The sequence below is a fragment of the Pipra filicauda genome, unplaced genomic scaffold (assembly GCF_003945595.2).
Source record: "Pipra filicauda isolate LSUMZ 115617 unplaced genomic scaffold, ASM394559v2 scaffold566_size300873_pilon, whole genome shotgun sequence".
Taxonomy (NCBI): Eukaryota; Metazoa; Chordata; class Aves; order Passeriformes; family Pipridae; genus Pipra; species Pipra filicauda.
In genome coordinates, this window is record NW_024104716.1 from 132,032 (window position 1) to 150,352 (window position 18,321).

Consider the following 18,321-nt stretch of genomic DNA (forward strand, 5'->3'; position numbering starts at 1 on the left):
CCATCCAGGGCCAGTCTGGGATACGGCCAATCCATTCCCACTCCAGATCCCCAGGAAGGTCTTTAACCTGCTGCAGAGGCTCCTGCAGTGCCTGGGGGGTAAAATGGCTTGAGCAGCAGGATGAGCAGCTCCAGCTCTGGCTGCAGTGGCCCATGACCATTTCCCAGCTGGAATTATGTAATGGTTGTAATAGCTTGTAATATGCATACATTTAATTTGTTCTTGTAAAATATATACTTGCATTCCCAGTGCTAATTCGTAGTGACTTATAGTAGATAGAAAGTGATATAATATTCTTCTGATCTATTCTAATTCCAATTCCATTATATTATATAATTTCAGCATATATTCTTTTAATAGATTATATCATATCAGAACCTGTTACTGTTGACTAATCTGTATATAACACATAAGCTGTACATAGAACTGCATGTTTACTGTATACTCTGTATGTAATAAAAATATAATAGGTAACTGTAATATTAAAAAATGTAAATATATATGACACTGTGATATTTGTATTATGTACAACACATGTTGCACCACCTACCTACCTGAACCCCTCTCCCGAGGCCACCACGCCCAGCCCATGGAACCGGCCCCTCTGTGACATCAGCCCCGGCCCGGGGGCACCGGCAGGGCCGTGGGGGCTGCACTGGTGGCTGTGCTGGAGGTGACCCCCTGCTCCTGGCACTGCCACCCATGGCTTGGCTGTGGCTACTGGTCCTGCTGGCCCTGGCCAGGCCCGTGAGTGGCAACTGGGACAGCTGTGGGTAAGTGGCCCCGGGACGTGGGAGGGAGCTCGGGAACACTGGGGGGGTTCCCAGCAGAACGGGGGCACAGACGTGCCCTCGGGGGTCCCTGGCCCTGCTGCCCCTCAGCGCAGTGTGGGGGGACAACAGGGGACCTGAGTGGCCCCTGGGCAGGGCAGTGATGGCTTTGTGCTTCCAGAGGGACCTGCGGGCTCCGGCCCATGGCTTCCGACCACAACTCCCTGCTGCCCGACTACGACACAGATGCCAACTATGGAGCCGTGGATTCTTCTGGTGGCACCGTGCGTGGCAACGATGTCGCACCCGGGACCTGGCCTGGCATCGTCAGCATCCAGGCCACCTGGGCAAATGGCACGTGGCACATGTGTGCAGGGGCCCTCATCAACCCCAAGTGGGTCCTCACAGTCGCCCACTGCTTCTACAGGGCCAAGTAAGGAGGGGCAGGGACAGGGATGTCCCCACAGCTCGGGCACGTGCCCAGTCTGGGAAGGGAAGGGCTGGGCTGCCCCAGCCCCTGGCTCTGCTCCCTCTCACCACTCTGTCCTTGTGTCCCCCAGGAATATCTCCAAATGGGAGGTGGTGCTTGGGGCCACCGATCTGAGCCAGCCGAGCCGTGGGACTCAGGTGCGGCACATCCGGAGGCTCCTGGTGCACCAGCGCTACGTGGCTGCCACGGCAAAGAACAACATCGCCCTGCTGGAGCTGGATAAGCGTCTGGAGTGCAATGACTACATCCAGCTGGGCTGTGTGCCTGACACCTCACTGGTAGTGTCAGACCTGAAAACCTGCTACATCGCTGGATGGGGTCCCACCACCAAAAAAGGTGAGTTCCCAAATAGGACATGGGCATTGAGGTCGAGCCTGGGGACACAGGTTTGGCTTTGGCCAAAGCCAGAGCCAGGCTGCAGGACATGAGCCCCGGCACAGAGGGGCCTGGCCCTGGCCCAGAGCCAACAGCAGGGCCCCAGCGGGACAGCGCTGCTCCAAGGCTGCCCCCAGCCAGGGCAGGGCACCAAGGCCCGAGCTGCGGGGGCTCATTGCCCTCTGTGCTCCAGCTCTCAGACCACGCCTGGTGCTGCAGGAGGCCAAGGTGCGGCTCATCGATGTGCAGCTCTGCAACAGCAGCCGCTGGTACGGGGGGGCCGTGCACCCCCACGACCTGTGCGCTGGGTACCCGCGGGGCGGCATCGACACCTGCCAGGTGGGAGCGTGGCACCAGTCCCTCAGACCTGCCAGCACAGGGACCCCCTGACCCCAAACATGGCACGGGCTGGGCCTGGCCCGGCGCCCTCCCAGCCCTGGGTCCCCATCGCTGCCAGGGCTGCCCTGTCCCATGTCCCCTATCCCAGGGCTGCCCTGTCCCATGTCCCCTTTCCCCTATCCCAGGGCTGTCCTGTCCCATGTCCCCTATCCCAGGAAGGTTCCTGTCTCATGTCCCCTATCCCAGGAAGGTTCCTGTCCCATGTCCCCTATCCCAGGGCTGTCCTGTCCCATGTCCCATATCCCAGGGCCACCCTGTCCCATGTCCCCTTATCCCAGGGCTGCCCTGTCCCATGTCCCCTATCCCAGGGCTGCCCTCCCCTCCCCCATCCATGGATCCCTGTCCCATACCCCAGGGCTGCCCTCCCCTTCCCCTTCCTTGGCTCCTTGTCCAGTGTCCCCTTGTCCCCAAGGCATTGGGACAAAGCCCATCCAGTGCTCCTGGTGCAGATGTGATCCTGTAACAGTCTTAGTGTTGCAGCAGCCCCCACAAACCCTGAACCCTCTCTCCTGTCACAGGGGGACAGCGGGGGTCCCCTGGTCTGCAAGGACAGCAAAGGCGACTACTTCTGGCTGGTGGGAATGACCAGCTGGGGAAAAGGCTGTGCTGGGGCCAAACGATTTGGGATCTTCACCGCCATTCAACACTTCCATGACTGGATCCTGATCCAGATGGGATTGCTCCCAGCAGTAACAGCTGGTCCATCTCTACGGCCAGACACCACCCGGACCACCATCCAGGTGCCAACAGTAAAGGCCTCGGACTCGCTTGCGGTCATTAAATTCCCCAAAGCGACCCTGCGGGAATTCCTTGATAAGCTGGAGGAGCTCTTGGATTTCCTAAAGGATGAAATGGATTGATCAGAAGGATGAGCAGATCCTGCCCTGGCTGCAGTGGACCAAGACCATTCCCTGTTGAGGCCACGACTGTGGGGCCAAAAGCAGCCCTGGTGCCCAGGGCTGCTCTGTCCTGCCCACACTCCTCCCCTGAGCCCACCCTGATGGTGAAGTTTAGTGTCTTATTGAAATAAAGTTGTTTGTGTTCCTCATTAACCTTGTTTTCAGCCCAGGCAAGGTAAGGACAGGACAACCTGGGAGCCTGGAGGGAAAAGTGAGTGGGGTTGGCCCCTGTTTGGGGAGGAGACAAGAGCAGAGATAGGGAGGAGGGGAGAGAGGGGAGGGGGTGGCTGAGCCCAGCAGGTGCAGAGAAGGGGCATCAGCACCAGTCCCACACACAGACTGCTGGCTGGCTGCTGCTGGCACTGAGCCCTGCACCCAAACCCCACAGGCTGCCAAACAAACTCCTGCAGCCCAGTTTTCCCACGGCACAGCCTCAGGTGCCCCATTCCTGGGAAAAGCCATTTGATAAAGGAGTGGGGCAGCAACAGGAGCAGCTGGAGCGGGGAGTCCTGGAGCCACGAGGGCCGTGGAGGTGCTGGAGGATGCCCACCCTGAGCTGCTGCTGCCCAGCCAGGCGTGTCCCCTCTGCACCGAGGTGCTGCCCCTGGGGCTGCCGGGACCCCCCATCCCACCTGCTCCCGCTGTGCCCTCGGCCCTGGTAGTGCTGGTGCTGCAGCCCCAGCTCTGCTCCCACCCAGGGGCACTGCTGGGCCCCAGCCCAGGGGGATCTCCGGATCCAGGATATGCCCTCAGCTCCTCCTGGATCTTTAAGGTCTCTTCCAACAAAGCATTCCATGGTTCTGTGACTCCATGCTTTCCCTCTCCCCCCTTCCCGAGGCCACCGTGCCCAGCACACCAGAACCATCCCCTCTGTGACATCAGCCCCGGCCCGGGGGCACTGTGGGTGCTGTGGGCACAACGCTCGAGGTGACCCCTCGGTCCTGTCACTGCCACGTGCGCTGCCACCCATGGCTTGGCTGTGGCTCCTGGTCCTGCTGGCCCTGGCTGGGCCCGTGGGTGGCAACTGGGACACCTGCAGGTCAGTGGCCCCGGGACGTGGGAGGGAGCTCGGGAACACTGGGGGGGTTCCCAGCAGAACGGGGGCACAGACGTGCCCTCGGGGGTCCCTGGCCCTGCTGCCCCTCAGCGCAGTGTGGGGGGACAACAGGGGACCTGAGTGGCCCCTGGGCAGGGCAGTGATGGCTTTGTGCTTCCAGAGGGACCTGCGGGCTCCGGCCCATGGCTTCCGACCAAAGCTCTGTTCCTCCTGTCTACGGACCCCTGGAATCTTCCAGTGACACAGCACCTGGTTCCGGTGTCCATCCGGGGGCCTGGCCCGGCATCGCCAGCATCCAGGTCACTTGGAAGAATGGCACATGGCACATGTGTGCAGGGGCCCTCATCCACCCCAAGTGGGTCCTCACAGTTGCCCGCTGCTTCATCGGGGCTGGGTAAGGAGGGGCAGGGACAGGGATGTCCCCACAGCTCGGGCAGGTGCCCAGCCTGCAGCACCACGTGCTAGTCCCTCTCTGCTCTGTGCTTCACTGTCAGCCTTGGGAAGCAGAAGGCTGGGAAATGCTGAGGTGCTGCAGCCTGTGGCTCTGCTCCCTGTCAACCCTCTCTCAATCTGCCTCCCAGGAACGTCATCAAGTGGGACGTGGTGGTCGGGGCCACCAATCTGTCTGAGCTGGGCCCCGGGGCCATGGTGCACCCAATCAAGAGGATCCTGATTCACCAGCACTACAAGGCTGGCTCAGAGAGGAACAACATCGCCCTGCTGGAGCTGGACCAGCCCGTGGAGTGCAGCGATTACATCCAGCTGGGCTGTGTGCCCAAGGCCTCGTTGAGAGTGTCAGACCTGAAAACCTGCTACATCGCAGGATGGGGTCCCACTGCAGAGAGTGGTGAGTTCCCAAACGGGACGTGGCCACTGAGGGCAAGATGGGCACCCTGGGGACATGGGTTGGGCATCCTGGGGACACGGGTTGGGCATCAGGGACACAGGCTGGGCTTCCCAAGAGCAGAGGCCAAAGCCAGAGCCAGGCTGCAGGACGTGAGCCCCGGCACAGAGGGGCCTGGCCCTGGCCCAGAGCCAACAGCAGGGCCCCAGCGGGACAGCGCTGCTCCAAGGCTGCCCCCAGCCAGGGCAGGGCACCAAGGCCCGAGCTGCGGGGGCTCATTGCCCTCTGTGCTCCAGCTCTCAGACCACGCCTGGTGCTGCAGGAGGCCAAGGTGCGGCTCATCGATGTGCAGCTCTGCAACAGCAGCCGCTGGTACGGGGGGGCCGTGCACCCCCACGACCTGTGCGCTGGGTACCCGCGGGGCGGCATCGACACCTGCCAGGTGGGAGCGTGGCACCAGTCCCTCAGACCTGCCAGCACAGGGACCCCCTGACCCCAAACATGGCACGGGCTGGGCCTGGCCCGGCGCCCTCCCAGCCCTGGGTCCCCATCGCTGCCAGGGCTGCCCTGTCCCATGTCCCCTATCCCAGGGCTGCCCTGTCCCATGTCCCCTATCCCAGGGCTGCCCTGTCCCATGTCCCCTTTCCCCTATCCCAGGGCTGTCGGTACAATCCCCTATCCCAGGCACGGTTCCTGTCATCATGTCACCTTCCCAGGACGGTTCGTTCCCCTGTCCCCTATCCCTAGGGCGGCTGTACCATGTCCCACGAATCCCAGGCTGCCCTGTCCCATGTCCCCTATCCCAGGGCTGCCCTGTCCCATATCCCATATCCCAGGGCTGCCCTGTCCCGTGTCCCCTATCCCAGGGCTGCCCTGTCCCATGTCCCCTATCCCAGGGCTGCCCTCCCCTTCCCTATCCACAGGTCCCTGTCCCATGTCCCCCTGTCCCCAAGGCCTGGTACTCTTACCTCAAATCCCATCCAGTGCTCCTGGCAGCGCCAAGGTGCAGATTTGATCCTGGAACATCCGTTCTCTGCACATCCCTGGTCACTGTGCTGGGATGAGAGAGAACCCAATATTAACAGGCCCTCAACCTGCTCCCAGCCGAGGCTCTGGAGGCTCCAGCCCCCAGGCAGAGCCTCCCCATGCTGGGAATGTGACTCTGGCAGGGGCTGGGAGAGAGGAGCCAGCCCTGCTGCTGCAGCAGCCCCCCACAAACCCTGAGCCCTCTCTCCTGCTGCAGGGGGACAGCGGGGGTCCCCTGGTCTGCAAGGACAAGAGAGCCGACTACTTCTGGTTCGTGGGAATGACCAGCTGGGGAAAAGGCTGTGCTGGGGCCAAACGACCCGGGATCTTCACCTCCACCCAGCAATTCCACGACTGGATCCTGCTCCAGACAGGCCTGAGCCCAGCAGAACCTGCTGCTCCAACGCCAAAGCCAAACTCCACCTCAGGCTCCATTCCAGCCAAGGAACTGGGCAGGCTTGCAGCCGTTTCATTAGCAAAACAGACTGTGCTGGAATTCCTTGGGAAGCTGGAGGATATCTTGGTGTTCCTGAGGGACAAAACGTCTTGACCAGAAGGGTGAGCAGATCCAGTCCTGGCTGCAGTGGATTACAACCTGTCCCTGTTGGGGCCACGACTGCAGGGCCAAAGGCAGCCCCAGTGCCCAGGGCTGCTCTGTGCTGCCCATATTCATCCCCTGAGCCCGCTGTGATGCTCAGGTCGATTTAATCCTTGAAATAAAGTAGTTTGTATTCCCCACTGTCATGGTTTGGGAATGGTGTTCTCCAGTTTAGCAGCCCCAATAAAACCCTGCTGCCACTCCCTCCCCCTCACCATCCAACTGGAAGCACAAAAGGCAAAGATTACGGGTTGGGATTAGAACAGTTTACTGGAAACTTCAATGAGATAAGAAAATGAACAGTATCAGCAACAATATTAATCACAAAGAAATGATTTACATGGAAAGCCCATGAAAACAAACAAATACCAACCTGCTGTTCCCCACCTTGTTTTCTTTGTTCTGACCAAAACTATGACACCCATTAACCTTGTTTTCAGCCCAATTCAGTCTCCTGTGTAAGGTAAGGACCCAACAATCTGGGAGGCAGGAGTGATGGTGGGGAAGTGAGTGGGGTTGGCCCCTGTTTGGGGAGGAGACAAGGGCGGAGACAGGGAGGAGCAGAGAGAGGGGAGGGGGTGGCTGAGCCCGGCAGGTGCAGAGAAGGGGCATCAGCACCAGTCCCACACACAGACTGCTGGCTGGCTGCTGCTGGCACTGAGCCCTGCACCCAAACCCCACAGGCTGCCAAACAAACTCCTGCAGCCCAGTTTTCCCACGGCACAGCGTCAGGTGTCCCATTCCTGGGAAAAGCCATTTCCTAAAGGAGCGGGGCAGCAACAGGAGCAGCTGGAGCGGGGAGTCCTGGAGCCGCGAGGGCCATGGAGGTGCTGGAGGATGCCCACCCTGAGCTGCTGCTGCCCAGCCAGGCGTGTCCCCTCTGCACCAAGGTGCTGCCCCTGGGGCTGCCGGGACCCCCCATCCCACCCTCCAGCCCAGGAGGGATCTCTGGATCCGGGACGTGCCCTCTGCTCCTCTTGGATCCTGTGAGATCCACCTCCAAGGAGCTGTGGTGGCTCTGGAGAAGATGCTGGTCCCTCCCAGGAAGTGTCACACTCCTGTCAAAGGCTGAACATCCCACATGGAGCACAGGCCCTGTCCCGCATTCCCGGCAGGGTTGGGGGTCTCCCCGACCCCCCGTTTGCCTTCCCAGCACCCCCTTAGTCCAAGGGGTGCCCGAGCTGGGGCCGTGGGGCAGCTCTAAGGCTGAGCTGGGTTAGTTGGGCTGGGGGGTCTGGTGGGTTTGGGGTGTCAGTGTGGGGCAGCCCCGGGCTGGGAGCAGCGGCAGCAGGAGGGTTTGGGGGTGCAGTTGGGTGCACAGCAGGGCTGCAGGGCGGGATCCCGGCCCTTCCTGATCTGGCTCTCCCCGAACTCCATGCGCTGCTCCAGGAGGACTTTCTGCAGGGTGATCTCCCTGAGGACCTGCAGCACCTCGGGCCCTGCCCCGCCCTGGAGCAGGTCGTAGTTCTCGGCGGGGTCCGACTCCAGGTCGAAGAGCAGCGGGGGCAGGTGGGGGGTCAGCGGGGTCAGCCCGTGGCAGGCCTGGTCTGGGGTCGTGCCGCTGTGAAAGGAACCTGCAAAACACCCCCCGGGTGAGCTCAGCTCCTCCTCCTGAGCTCCCCGGCCCTTCCCAAAGCCGCCGTGCCGGGGGAAGGGGCAGCGCTGACCTTGGGTGAAGTAATGAGCCTTGTACTTCCCGAGGCGGACGGCGAAGGGGCCGTGCAGGGGGTCGGGGGCCGGAGGGTAGAAGAACATGGTCTGTCGGGGACTCTGGGGAGGCAGCAGAGCTCAGCTCTCCTGTGCAGCCACCCGGCTGGAGGAGAGCCTGGAACAGCACCAGACACTCCAGGGATTCCCAGAGCAGCCCTGATCCCACAGCCTGAGTGAGGCTGGGGAGGAGGGCGGGTGATGAACAGAAGCGTCTTGTTGGCTCCCTGCTCACAGCTCCTGCCAGCCTGGGGACACCCAGCAAGTCCACGGGACAAAAGGTGCCAGCCCATGGATCTCCCCCGATCCCAGCTGGTTCTGCTCCTCAGGCACGTGGCTCCAGCAGCCTCCCTGCCCAAGGCCAGCCGAGCCAGCCCCCAGGACTCACCTTCCCTGTCCCAAACAGCACTGGGCTCATGTCATAGCCATCCAGGGCCACTCTGGGAAGGGTTGCTCCAGCCAGGGCAGTCAGTGTTGGCAGGATGTCCAGGGTGCTTGCCAGCTCGTGCGTCACTCCTGGCACAAGGAAAAGTTCAAGCCCCTGATCCCACTCCCATCCCGGCCATCCCCACTTCAATCCCACCTGGGATGGCTGAGTTGCCTGGGCTGGCACAGGCAGTGCCAAGGCTCACCTGGGGCGATCCGGCCTGGCCAATAAGCCACCGCTGGTTCCCTCATGCCACCTTCGTACGTCGTGCCCTTGCCACACTTCAGGTGGCCGGAGCTGCCTCCTCGTGCCATCCGCATGGTGGAGGGGCTGGGAGACAAGAACCACCTGCCATCAGGGCCACGGGTTCCCACTGCCCCTCCCCTGGTGCTGCCAACGGGGCCATGACCAGCGAGACCTGGTGCCACCCTGCTCAGCCTTACGGGGCAGGTGCAGAAGCCAAGGTGTGTGGGACACACCTTGCCCTCTGAGCAGGGCACCAGAGGCCAGTGTCACCCACACACGAAGGGAATCGGGGGATATTTGGGCTGCTGCCACTCCTGGCCTGACCCCTGTGAGGTTTCTGGCCCAGCTGGGTCACAGGGACACAGAAGAGATCGTGCACTGGGTACCTCCTGCCCCACCTCATGTCCCTGGGGTCTCGCCTGGCAGTGCCACCCCACGACCCCACCGCTGCCTTATCCCCCATCCCACGGCAGTGGCAAAGCCCCCTCTGCCGAGCCCACTGACCCGTTGTCAGAGGTGAAGAACACCAGGGTGTTGTTCTCCAGGCCGTTCTCCTGCAGGGCCTGCAGCAACTGTCCCACGGAGCCGTCGAACTCCGCCAGCGCGTCCCCGAAGGGGCCCCGCCGGGACCGCCCCGCGTACTCCTGGCTGGCAAACTGGGGGTAGTGGGTGTGCTGGGGAAAGGCAGAGAGGGTGGGAATCAGCCCCCACAGCTCCCAGCAGGAACAGGCAGCACCTCAGCGAGGACATGGAGAGAGGTGACAACACCCATGAGCTGAGAGGACACTTGTCCCCAAGCACCTCTCAGCAACGGCACAAAGCAGCTGAGCCCAGGACAGGACGTGGAACCCCAGAGTGGGAAGTTCTCCCCAGTGGATGGCCCAGAGAAGTGGGCAAAGCTCCAGAAAGAAGCACCCCCAAAGCATTATCCCACAAGACCCAGCTCTGTGTGGGAACAGCAATCCCAGGTCACTGGGGTGCAGGTTCTGGGGCTGCAGGAGTGGAGGTGCTCCCCTGCTCTCCCCACGGGACAGAGGGTCCCTTCCCTTCCCCACCCCTCTCTTACATGGGAGGCGTAGTAGAGCAGGAAGGGGAGGCCCCGTTGGGCACAGTAAGTGATGAAGTTCCGGGAGAATTTATTGTAGAGTGGCACCAGGTCAGGGAAGGACACGGGCTGCTGGATGATGGTCTGGTTCCAGAGCAGTGGGAGCGGCACCACACCCTGGTCACAGGTCCCAAAACACTTGATGTCGGGTGGGAAGCAGGTGAGATTCTGGCAGGGGCCCTGGAGAGGACACAGAACTTGGGACCTGAACTGCATTGCAGGACAGGGAAGGGAAGGAAGAGGAGCAAAGAGTCTCAGGGCGACCCACCATGATGAGCACCCTTCGAGTGGCCACTCCCAGAAGCCCAGAGGTCTTTTCCCACCCCAAAACTGTCCCAGAACTGTGCTGCCCCGACAGCATTTTCTCCTGGCAGCAACTGTTTTGTAGCCCAGAAGGTGACCCACCCACCCTGTCCCACCACAAGGGACACACGTCCCCACGCAGCAGGGCTCACCACTCCCCTCACCTGGTCATGGGAGTAGGGCACCCCCAGGAAGTGGTCAAACCCCTGGTGCGTGGGCAGGAAGGAGCCATTGACCCCCACGCCCAGGTGCCACTTGCCCACCATGGCCGTGGCGTAGCCCTGAGCCTTCAGCACCTCTGCGATGGTGACCTCGGAGAGCGGGAGCCCCCCCCGCGAGCCCGGGTCGAACACGCCGGGATAGATCCCGGAGCGCACCTGGAACCGGCCCGTCAGCAGGGCTGCCCTGCAGGGGAGGAGACTCCTGTCAGCCTGGACTGTCACACCGTCAGGTTTGTCCACTGCCCGTCCCTCCCGCCATGGACACTCCCTGCTGGGATTACGGAGTCACAGGATATGCTGACTGGGAAGGGACCCACAAGGATCGTCCGGTCCAACCCCTGGCTCTGCACAGGACCATGCCCAAGAGTCACACCCTGTGCCTGAGAGGGTCATCCAAAAGCTCCTGGAGCTCTGGCAGCCTTGGGGTTGTACCCACTGCCCTGGGGAGCCTGGGCAGTGCCCAAGCAGCCTCTGGGGGAAGAACCTTATCCTGAGATCCAACCTGACCCTGCCCTGACACAGCTCCAGCTGTTCCCTGGGTGCTGTCCCTGGTCCCCCCAGAGCAGAGCTCAGTCCCTGCCCCTCCTCTGCCCCTGCCCAGGTAGTTGGAACTGCAGTGAGGTCTCCCCTCAGTCCCCTCTTCTCCAGCTGAACACCCCAAGTGCCCTCAGTGTCCTCACACAGCTTTCAGTCAAAGCCCTTCCCCACTCTCCTTGCCCTCCTTTGGACACTCTCCAATGGCTCAGTCTCTTCCTTATACTGCCCCAAACCGCCCCAGTATTGCAGGTGGGGCCGCCCAGGTGAGAGCAGGGCGGGCCGCTCCCCTCGCGGCGCTCCGGGGCCGTACCGGGAGGGGCTGCAGACGGCGGCGCTGCTGTAGAAGTCCGTGAAGCGCAGCCCGCGGGCCGCCAGCCCGTCCAGATGCGGCGTGGCCGAGGAAGGGTGCCCGTAGCTGCCCAGGTCCCCGAAGCCCAGGTCGTCCGCCAGCACTAGGACGAAGTTGGGCCGGGCGGCGGCCGAGGCCGGCGGGAGGAGCAGCGGCAGCAGCGGCAGCAGCGGCGGCAGCGCCCACGGGCGGTCCCGGCCCCGCGGGGCCATGGCGGCTGCACTGGGGGGTGTCCCGGGGTGCCCAGTAGTGGCTCGGCGGTGTCCGGGTGATGTCCCGCTGATGGCCGGTGGGTTCCCGGTGCTGCCTGGTGGTGTCCCGGTGATGTCCCGGTGTCCCGGCGCTGTCCCGGTAGTGCCCGGCGATGCCTGGTGGTGCCCGGCGCTGTCCCGGTGATGTCCCGGTAGTGCCCGGCGATGCCCCGGCGCTGTCCCGGTGATGTCCCGGTAGTGCCCGGCGATGCCCCGGCGCTGTCCCGGTGATGTCCCGGCGCTGTCCCGGCGATGCCCCGGCGCTATCCCGGCGCTGCCTGGTGGTGCCCGGCGCTGTCCCGGTGATGTCCCGGTAGTGCCCGGCGATGTCCCGGCGGTGCCTGGTGGTGCCCAACGCTATCCCGGTAGTATCCCGGCAGTGCCCGACGCTATCCCGGTGCCGTCGGGGCGGTGCCCCGGTAGTGTCCCGGCTGTGTCCCGGTGGATGATGTCCCAGCAGTGCCTCCGCTGGACCCGCGCACCCGGGGCGGTCCCGGTCCCTCCCGCCCGGCGTGGGACAAAGGGAAATCACATGACCGCTGCTCCGCGGGGCATGCTGGGAGTTGTGGTCCGGCACAGCGCACTGGACTACAACCGCTGTCGTCTGCGCGCAGGAGTTGTACTACAGCTTGTACTTGTACTACAGCTTGTACTTGTACTACAGCTTGTACCTGTACTACAGCTTGTACTTGTACTACAGCTTGTACTTGTACTACAGCTTGTACTTGTACAGCTACTGTAGTACTGCTACAGCTGCTGGAGTCCCGACAGGCCGTGGCGGTCACAGATGGGTCAGGCTGGAAGGGACCACAGCGGGTCGACTGGTCCAACCTCCCCGCTCGAGGGCACGGCGGGAGCAGGAGGGATGGGGGGTCCCGGCAGCCCCAGGGGCAGCACCTCGGTGCAGAGGGGACACGCCTGGCTGGGCAGCAGCAGCTCAGGGTGGGCATCCTCCAGCACCTCCACGGCCCTCGTGGCTCCAGGACTCCCCGCTCCAGCTGCTCCTGTTGCTGCCCTGCTCCTCTATTAAATGGCTTTTCCCAGGAATGGGACACCTGAGGCTGTGCCGTGGGAAAACTGGGCCGCAGGAGTTTGTTTGGCAGCCTGTGGGGTTTGGGTGCAGGGCTCAGTGCCAGCAGCAGCCAGCCAGCAGTCTGTGTGTGGGACTGGTGCTGATGCCCCTTCTCTGCACCTGCCGGGCTCAGCCACCCCCTCTCCTCTCTCCCCTCCTCCCTGTCTCCGCCCTTGTCTCCTCCCCAAACAGGAGTCAGTCCCACTCATTTTCTCTCCTACCTCCCTGATTTTCTCATCCTTACCTTACACAGGAGACTGAATTGGGCTGAAAACAAGGTTAATGGGGAACACAAACAACTTTATTTCAATGACACTGAACTTCACCATCGAGGTGGGCTCAGGGGAGGAGCGTGGGCAGCACAGAGCAGCCCTGGGCACTGGGGCTGCTTTTGGCCCCACAGTCGTGGTCCCACCAGGGAATGGTCTTGGTCCCAACAGGGAGTCATTGTAATCCACTGCAGCCAGAACTGGATCTGCTCATCCCACTGTTCAAGTCTTTTTTCCCTTTAGGAACTGCAGGAGCTCCAGGAGGAGGTTAAAGAATTGCCCCAGTATCTGTTGTTGGATTGAAATGGGTGTAAAATTGTCCAGCTCCATTGGCATCTCCACAGGGGTCAGGCTGGACTCTGGCTCTGAATTCTGCTCAGGAGTCGAGGTAGTGGTTGGTTCTGGAGCTGGAGCAGCTGTTATTGCTGGGAGCAATCCCATCTGGAGCAGGATCCAGTCGTGGAATTGCTGGGTGGAGGTGAAGATCCCGGGTCGTTTGGCCCCAGCACAGCCTTTTCCCCAGCTGGTCATTCCCACGAACCAGAAGTAGTCGGCTCTCTTGTCCTTGCAGACCAGGGGACCCCCGCTGTCCCCCTGCAGCAGGAGAGAGGGCTCAGGGTTTGTGGGGGGCTGCTGCAGCAGCAGGGCTGGCTCCTCTCTCCCAGCCCCTGCCAGAGTCACATTCCCAGCATGGGAAGGCTCTGCCTGGGGGCTGGAGCCTCCAGAGCCTCAGCAACAGATCAGGGGCTTGTTAGGGTTGCACCCTCTCCCATCTCAGGACAGTGATAAGGGATGTGCAGAGAATGGATGTTCTGGGATCACATCCAAACCTCGGGGCTGCCAGGAGCACTGGATGGGATTTGTGGGCACAGCCAGGCCTTGGGGACAAGGGAACACAGGACTCACAGCTTGGGAAGGGCAGGGCAGCCCTGGGATAGGGGACAGGGACCCGTGGATAGGGAAGGGGAGGGCAGCCCTGGGATAGGGGACATGGGACAGGGCAGCCCTGGGATAGGGGATATGGGACAGGACAGCCCTGGGATAGGGGACATGGGACAGGGCAGCCCTGGGATAGGGGACATGGGACAGGACAACCCTGGGATAGGGGACATGGGACAGATGGGATAGGGGACATGGGACAGGACAACCCTGGGATAGGGGACATGGGACAGGGCAGCCCTGGCAGCGATGGGGACCCGAGGGGACCCAGGCCCAGCCCGTGCCATGTTTGGGGTCAGGGGGTCCCTGTGCTGGCAGGTCTGAGGGACTGGTGCCACGCTCCCACCTGGCAGGTGTCGATGCCGCCCCGCGGGTACCCAGCGCACAGGTCGTGGGGGTGCACGGCCCCCCCGTACCAGCGGCTGCTGTTGCAGAGCTGCACATCGATGAGCCGCACCTTGGCCTCCTGCAGCACCAGGCGTGGTCTGAGAGCTGGAGCACAGAGGGCAATGAGCCCCCGCAGCTCGGGCCTTGGTGCCCTGCCCTGGCTGGGGGCAGCCTTGGAGCAGCGCTGTCCCGCTGGGGCCCTGCTGTTGGCTCTGGGCCAGGGCCAGGCCCCTCTGTGCCGGGGCTCATGTCCTGCAGCCTGGCTCTGGCTTTGGCCTCTGCTCTTGGGAAGCCCAACCCGTGTCCCCAAGCTCAGCCTCAGTGCCCACGTCCCGTTTGGGAACTCACCACTGTCCAAGGTGGTTCTCCAGCCCGCGATGTAGCAGGTTTTCAGCTCTGACACTACCGGTGAGGCATCAGGCACACAGCCCAGCTGGATGTAGTCGCTGCACTCCACGGGCTCGTCCAGCTCCAGCAGAGCAACGTTGTTCCTTGCCAAGGCAGGTGCGTAGTGCTGGTGCACCAGGAGCCTCTGGATGTGCCTCAGCTCAGCTTCAGGGCCCAGCTCGGTCAGATCAGTGGCCCCAATCACCACCTCCCATTTGGAGACATCCCTTGGGGCAGATGGAGAGAGGGCTGAGAGGGAGCAGAGCCAGGGGCTGAGGCAGCCCAGCCCTTCCCTTCCCAGACTGGGCACCTGCCCGAGCTGTGGGGACATCCCTGTCCCTGCCCCTCCTTACCCAACCCCGAAGAAGCAGTGGGCGACCGTGAGGACCCACTTGGGGTGGATGAGGGCCCCTGCACACATGTGCCACGTGCCGTTCTCCCAGCTGGCCTGGATGCTGACGATGCCAGGCCAGGCCCCCGCCTGGACACCGGTGCCACCCATGGCGTGGGACGTGCCATCGGCCAAAGCCACGGGGCCGTCGGGCAGCAGGGAGTTGTGGTCAGAAGCCATGGGCCGGAGCCCGCAGGTCCCTCTGGAAGCACAAAGCCATCACTGCCCTGCCCAGGGGCCGCTCAGGTCCCCTGTTGTCCCCCCACACTGCGCTGAGGGGCAGCAGGGCCAGGGACCCCCGAGGGCACGTCTGTGCCCCCGTTCTGCTGGGAACCCCCCCAGTGTTCCCGAGCTCCCTCCCACGTCCCAGGGCCACTGACCTGCAGCTGTCCCAGGTGCCACCCACGGGCCCGGCCAGGGCCAGCAGGACCAGGAGCCACAGCCAAGCCATGGGTGGCAGTGCCAGGAGCAGGGGGTCACCTCCAGCACAGCCACCAGTGCAGCCCCCACGGCCCTGCCGGTGCCCCCGGGCCGGGGCTGATGTCACAGAGGGGCCGGTTCCACGTGCTGGGCACGGTGGCCTTGGGATGGGGGGAGAGGGCCAGCATGGAGTCATAGACCCCTGGAATGGTTTGGGTTGGAAAGGACCTCAATGACCACCCAGTGCCACCCCCTGCCGTGGCAGGGACACCTTCCTCTAGCCCAGGTGGCTCCGAGCCCTGTCCAACCTGGCCTTGGACACTTCCAGGGATGGTGAGTGTTCCCAGGAGAGGGACCCCTGTGCCAGCAGCACACGCAGCCACAGCCTGGCCTGCGGGATCAGGGCAGGAGGCCCTGGCAGCAGCAGGGATGTGGGATCACAGCAGGCAGGTGCAGGCAGGGAGGGGCTGCCAGCAGGGAGGGAAGCACAGGGGACAGTCTGTGTCCCTTCCAGGAGAAGGGGCAGAGTCACTGCTACTCCCTGACGTGGGGACAGCAGGTCCCAGAGCAAGGATCTGCCATTCCCCTGGGAGGAGAAACAGCCAGGGATTGCCCACAGAGGAGGGCCCTGGTGTTCCTGGGCTGGGGGTGGTTCTGGGCAGGCATCCCGCAGCTTCCAGGTGGCAGATGGATCTGGGATGTCCCTCTGCAGCCCAGAACCACCCCTCACATGCCAGCTGGAGCTCTCTCTGATCCTGTTCCTGACATTATTTTCCACAGGCCGTGTCTGCTTCTCTCCATCTGCAGGCTCGGGCTGGGTGCCAGGGGGTGGAAAGAGGAGGCTGCTGCTTGGGCATGTGAGGCACCAGAGTCGGAGAGTGGCTGGAAGGGAGGGCTGGCAAATGAGGAATTGCCACAGAATCACAGGTGGCTGAGGTTGGAGGTCACCTGGTCCAATTCCTGCTCAAGCAGGGTCAGATGCAGCAGCTTGCCCAGCAGCACAACCAGCTGGATTTCGAATATCTCCAAGGAAGGAGACTCCACAACCTCCCTGGGCAGCCTGTGCCCATGCTCAGTCCTCCTCACAGGAACTAAAGAGGTTCCCTGTGTTTAGGTGGTATTTCAGGGTGTTTTTTTTTTAATTTGTGCCCAATGCCTCTTGTCCTGTCACTGGACAGTGCTAAGAAGGATCTATTTCCCTCTTCTCCTTCCCATCCTGATCCTGGTACCCACTGACAAGATCCCCCTGAGCTGTCTCTTCTCCAGCCCCAGCTCACTCATTCTCCCCTCACAGGAGGGATGTTCCAGTCACCAGCCACCAGAATCACCCTTGGGTGGACTCTCTCCAGCATATCCACGTCTTCCTTGTTCAGGGGAGCCCAGAACTGGACACAGCACTCCCGGGGTGGTCTCACCACTGCTGAGCAGAGAGGAAGGATCACCTTCCTCCTGGCAACCTCCAGCACAGCCCAGGATGCTGCTGGCTGTGGTTTGTGCCATGAGCTTGCTGTCAGCCAGAACTCCTTTCTTGGCTTTCTCCCTGCTTTCTCCTGGTGCTGTGAGGTTATTCCTCCCCAGGACTTGGCATTCCCTGGGTTGAACTCCACGAGGTCGCAGCTCCGTTCTCTGCTCTAGATGGCAGCAAATCCATCTGCCGGGCGCGTCCCTCCTCCCGGTTTGGAGTCAGAGAAATCTGGAATCACAGAACATTCGGAGTTGGGAGAGACCCCCAAGGATCATCCGACCCAACTCCTGACCCTGCCCAGGGCACCTCAACAATCCCACCCTGTCCCTCAGAGCGTTGTCCAAACGCTCCTGGAGCTCTGGCAGCCTTGGGGCCGTGCCCACTGCCCTGGGGAGCCTGGTCAGTGCCCACCACCCTCTGGGGGAAGGACCTTGTCCTTAAATCCAACCTAAACCTGCCCTGACACAGCTCCAGCCGTTCCCTGGGTCCTGTCCCCGGTCACCAGGAACAAGAGATCAGTGCCTGCCCTTCCACTTCCCCCCACCAGGACGTCGCAGACTGACCCTGCAAACTTGCTGAGGGCGTGCTCTGCCACATCACCTGAGTTATTAATGAAGATGTTGAACAATATTGGCCCCAGTTTGACCCCTGGGCTACCCCACTGGTCACTGGCCTCCACCAGGGCTTCGTACCACTGCTCACAACCCCCTGGATCCAGCCATTCAGCAAATCTTCAGTCCACCTCACCTCGTCTTGCCTGTTAGGGTGCCTGTGAGAACACAGCCTGAAAAGCATTAATAAAACTGAGCTAAACAGCATCCCCTGCTCCCTCCTCATCCACCAACCACTCCTCCTGTCCTGCCAGGCTGGCTGGTGAATCACAGTTTCCCCTTATAAACCCAAGCTGCCCCTGGGTAGCACCTTCCCTGCCATCTGCACCCGTTTCTTGGCTGACTTTGTGCACAAGCTGAGGCAGGGGAGCCACCCTGCAGTGGAAAAACGGGGTGCAGCTGCCTGTGCTTACCCCGGGCTGCAGAGCAAGGTGGGGCTGGCTATGAAGGGAGAAGGGCTCTGCCTTTCCTGCCCAGACTCTGCCTGGATTCTGTCTGGATTCTGCCCAGCCCCTGCCTGGACCTTGCCTGGATCCTGCCCAGACTCTGCCTGGACCCTTCCCAGCCCCTTCCTGGCCCCTGGCCAGCCCCTCCTTTGGCACACACAGATGGATCCAGCCTTTGGCACCCCCAATGTCTGGGTAGGTCTCCCCAGAGAAGCTGAACGCCCACTTTGCTCCCCAAACCCAGCCCCTGGGTTCTCCCCACACCCACCTGAAAATGGAAACTTAAATGGTTCTGTTTGAGCCACAAAGCTCCTGGGAACACCGGTGCAG

At 62.2% G+C, this 18,321-nt stretch overlaps 4 protein-coding genes and 1 long non-coding RNA gene across 7 annotated transcripts; 3 read left to right on the forward strand and 2 right to left on the reverse strand.

The window, feature by feature from the left end:
• Nucleotides 1-639: 639 nt before the first annotated feature.
• LOC113982195 (acrosin-like) lies at nucleotides 640-3,086 on the forward strand. The gene is made up of 5 exons (XM_027710210.2): nucleotides 640-773; nucleotides 952-1,203; nucleotides 1,331-1,596; nucleotides 1,829-1,974; nucleotides 2,553-3,086. Exons 1-5 carry the CDS (start codon nucleotides 703-705, stop codon nucleotides 2,892-2,894), a joined length of 1,077 nt encoding a protein of 358 aa, XP_027566011.1. The 5' UTR covers nucleotides 640-702; the 3' UTR covers nucleotides 2,895-3,086.
• Nucleotides 3,087-3,154: 68 nt separating this feature from the next.
• ARSA (arylsulfatase A) lies at nucleotides 3,155-12,093 on the reverse strand. 2 transcript variants are annotated; one of them, XR_005565860.1, is made up of 9 exons: nucleotides 11,315-12,093; nucleotides 10,411-10,651; nucleotides 9,905-10,123; nucleotides 9,343-9,512; nucleotides 8,798-8,922; nucleotides 8,554-8,681; nucleotides 8,126-8,228; nucleotides 7,386-8,032; nucleotides 3,155-3,565 (listed from the first exon to the last, which is right to left on the reverse strand). XR_005565860.1 is itself a non-coding variant. In XM_039387456.1 (9 exons), the coding sequence occupies exons 2-9, from the start codon at nucleotides 11,563-11,565 to the stop codon at nucleotides 7,710-7,712; spliced, it is 1,560 nt and encodes a 519-aa protein (XP_039243390.1). In that variant the 5' UTR covers nucleotides 11,566-11,793; nucleotides 11,837-12,093; the 3' UTR covers nucleotides 6,710-7,709. The 2 variants fall into 2 exon arrangements, 1 of the variants encoding a protein (XP_039243390.1); XM_039387456.1 differs by lacking the exon at nucleotides 3,155-3,565 and having other exon boundaries at nucleotides 6,710-8,032; nucleotides 11,315-11,793; nucleotides 11,837-12,093.
• Nucleotides 3,866-6,604, forward strand: LOC113982196 (acrosin-like). Of its 2 annotated transcripts, none has more exons than XM_039387457.1 (5): nucleotides 3,866-3,972; nucleotides 4,151-4,384; nucleotides 4,572-4,837; nucleotides 5,157-5,276; nucleotides 6,078-6,604. In XM_039387457.1, the coding sequence occupies exons 1-5, from the start codon at nucleotides 3,902-3,904 to the stop codon at nucleotides 6,566-6,568; spliced, it is 1,182 nt and encodes a 393-aa protein (XP_039243391.1). In that variant the 5' UTR covers nucleotides 3,866-3,901; the 3' UTR covers nucleotides 6,569-6,604. The 2 variants fall into 2 exon arrangements, with proteins under 2 accessions (XP_039243391.1, XP_027566012.1); XM_027710211.2 differs by having other exon boundaries at nucleotides 5,131-5,276; nucleotides 6,078-6,497.
• Nucleotides 12,094-12,955: 862 nt separating the features above from the next.
• On the reverse strand, nucleotides 12,956-15,566 carry LOC113982191 (acrosin-like). The gene is made up of 5 exons (XM_027710206.2): nucleotides 15,430-15,566; nucleotides 15,012-15,251; nucleotides 14,620-14,885; nucleotides 14,231-14,376; nucleotides 12,956-13,539 (listed from the first exon to the last, which is right to left on the reverse strand). The coding sequence occupies exons 1-5, from the start codon at nucleotides 15,498-15,500 to the stop codon at nucleotides 13,168-13,170; spliced, it is 1,095 nt and encodes a 364-aa protein (XP_027566007.2). The 5' UTR covers nucleotides 15,501-15,566; the 3' UTR covers nucleotides 12,956-13,167.
• Nucleotides 15,567-15,761: 195 nt separating this feature from the next.
• LOC113982199 lies at nucleotides 15,762-16,589 on the forward strand. The gene is made up of 2 exons (XR_003538689.2): nucleotides 15,762-15,802; nucleotides 16,250-16,589. It is a non-coding gene; the product is annotated as an uncharacterized LOC113982199 (long non-coding RNA).
• The last annotated feature ends 1,732 nt before the right edge of the window (nucleotides 16,590-18,321 follow it).

Excerpts from the sequence above, each read along its gene's own strand:
- LOC113982191 (XM_027710206.2), bottom strand. The coding sequence starts at position 15,500 with ATGGCTTGGCTGTGGCTCCTGGTCCTGCTGGCCCTGGCCGGGCCCGTG. Across the intron at positions 15,252-15,429 it reads GGCACCTGGGACAGCTGCAG|AGGGACCTGCGGGCTCCGGC; the intron begins GTCAGTGGCCCT and ends TTGTGCTTCCAG. Across the intron at positions 14,886-15,011 it reads CACTGCTTCTTCGGGGTTGG|GGATGTCTCCAAATGGGAGG; the intron begins GTAAGGAGGGGC and ends ATCTGCCCCAAG.
- ARSA (XM_039387456.1), bottom strand. The coding sequence starts at position 11,565 with ATGGCCCCGCGGGGCCGGGACCGCCCGTGGGCGCTGCCGCCGCTGCTG. Across the intron at positions 9,513-9,904 it reads TGCTCTACTACGCCTCCCAT|CACACCCACTACCCCCAGTT; the intron begins GTAAGAGAGGGG and ends GCCTTTCCCCAG. Across the intron at positions 8,682-8,797 it reads GCCAGGCCGGATCGCCCCAG|GAGTGACGCACGAGCTGGCA; the intron begins GTGAGCCTTGGC and ends TCCTTGTGCCAG.
- LOC113982195 (XM_027710210.2), top strand. The coding sequence starts at position 703 with ATGGCTTGGCTGTGGCTACTGGTCCTGCTGGCCCTGGCCAGGCCCGTG. Across the intron at positions 1,204-1,330 it reads CACTGCTTCTACAGGGCCAA|GAATATCTCCAAATGGGAGG; the intron begins GTAAGGAGGGGC and ends TGTGTCCCCCAG. Across the intron at positions 1,975-2,552 it reads GCGGCATCGACACCTGCCAG|GGGGACAGCGGGGGTCCCCT; the intron begins GTGGGAGCGTGG and ends CTCCTGTCACAG.
- LOC113982196 (XM_039387457.1), top strand. The coding sequence starts at position 3,902 with ATGGCTTGGCTGTGGCTCCTGGTCCTGCTGGCCCTGGCTGGGCCCGTG. Across the intron at positions 4,838-5,156 it reads GGGTCCCACTGCAGAGAGTG|GAGGCCAAGGTGCGGCTCAT; the intron begins GTGAGTTCCCAA and ends CTGGTGCTGCAG. Across the intron at positions 5,277-6,077 it reads GCGGCATCGACACCTGCCAG|GGGGACAGCGGGGGTCCCCT; the intron begins GTGGGAGCGTGG and ends CTCCTGCTGCAG.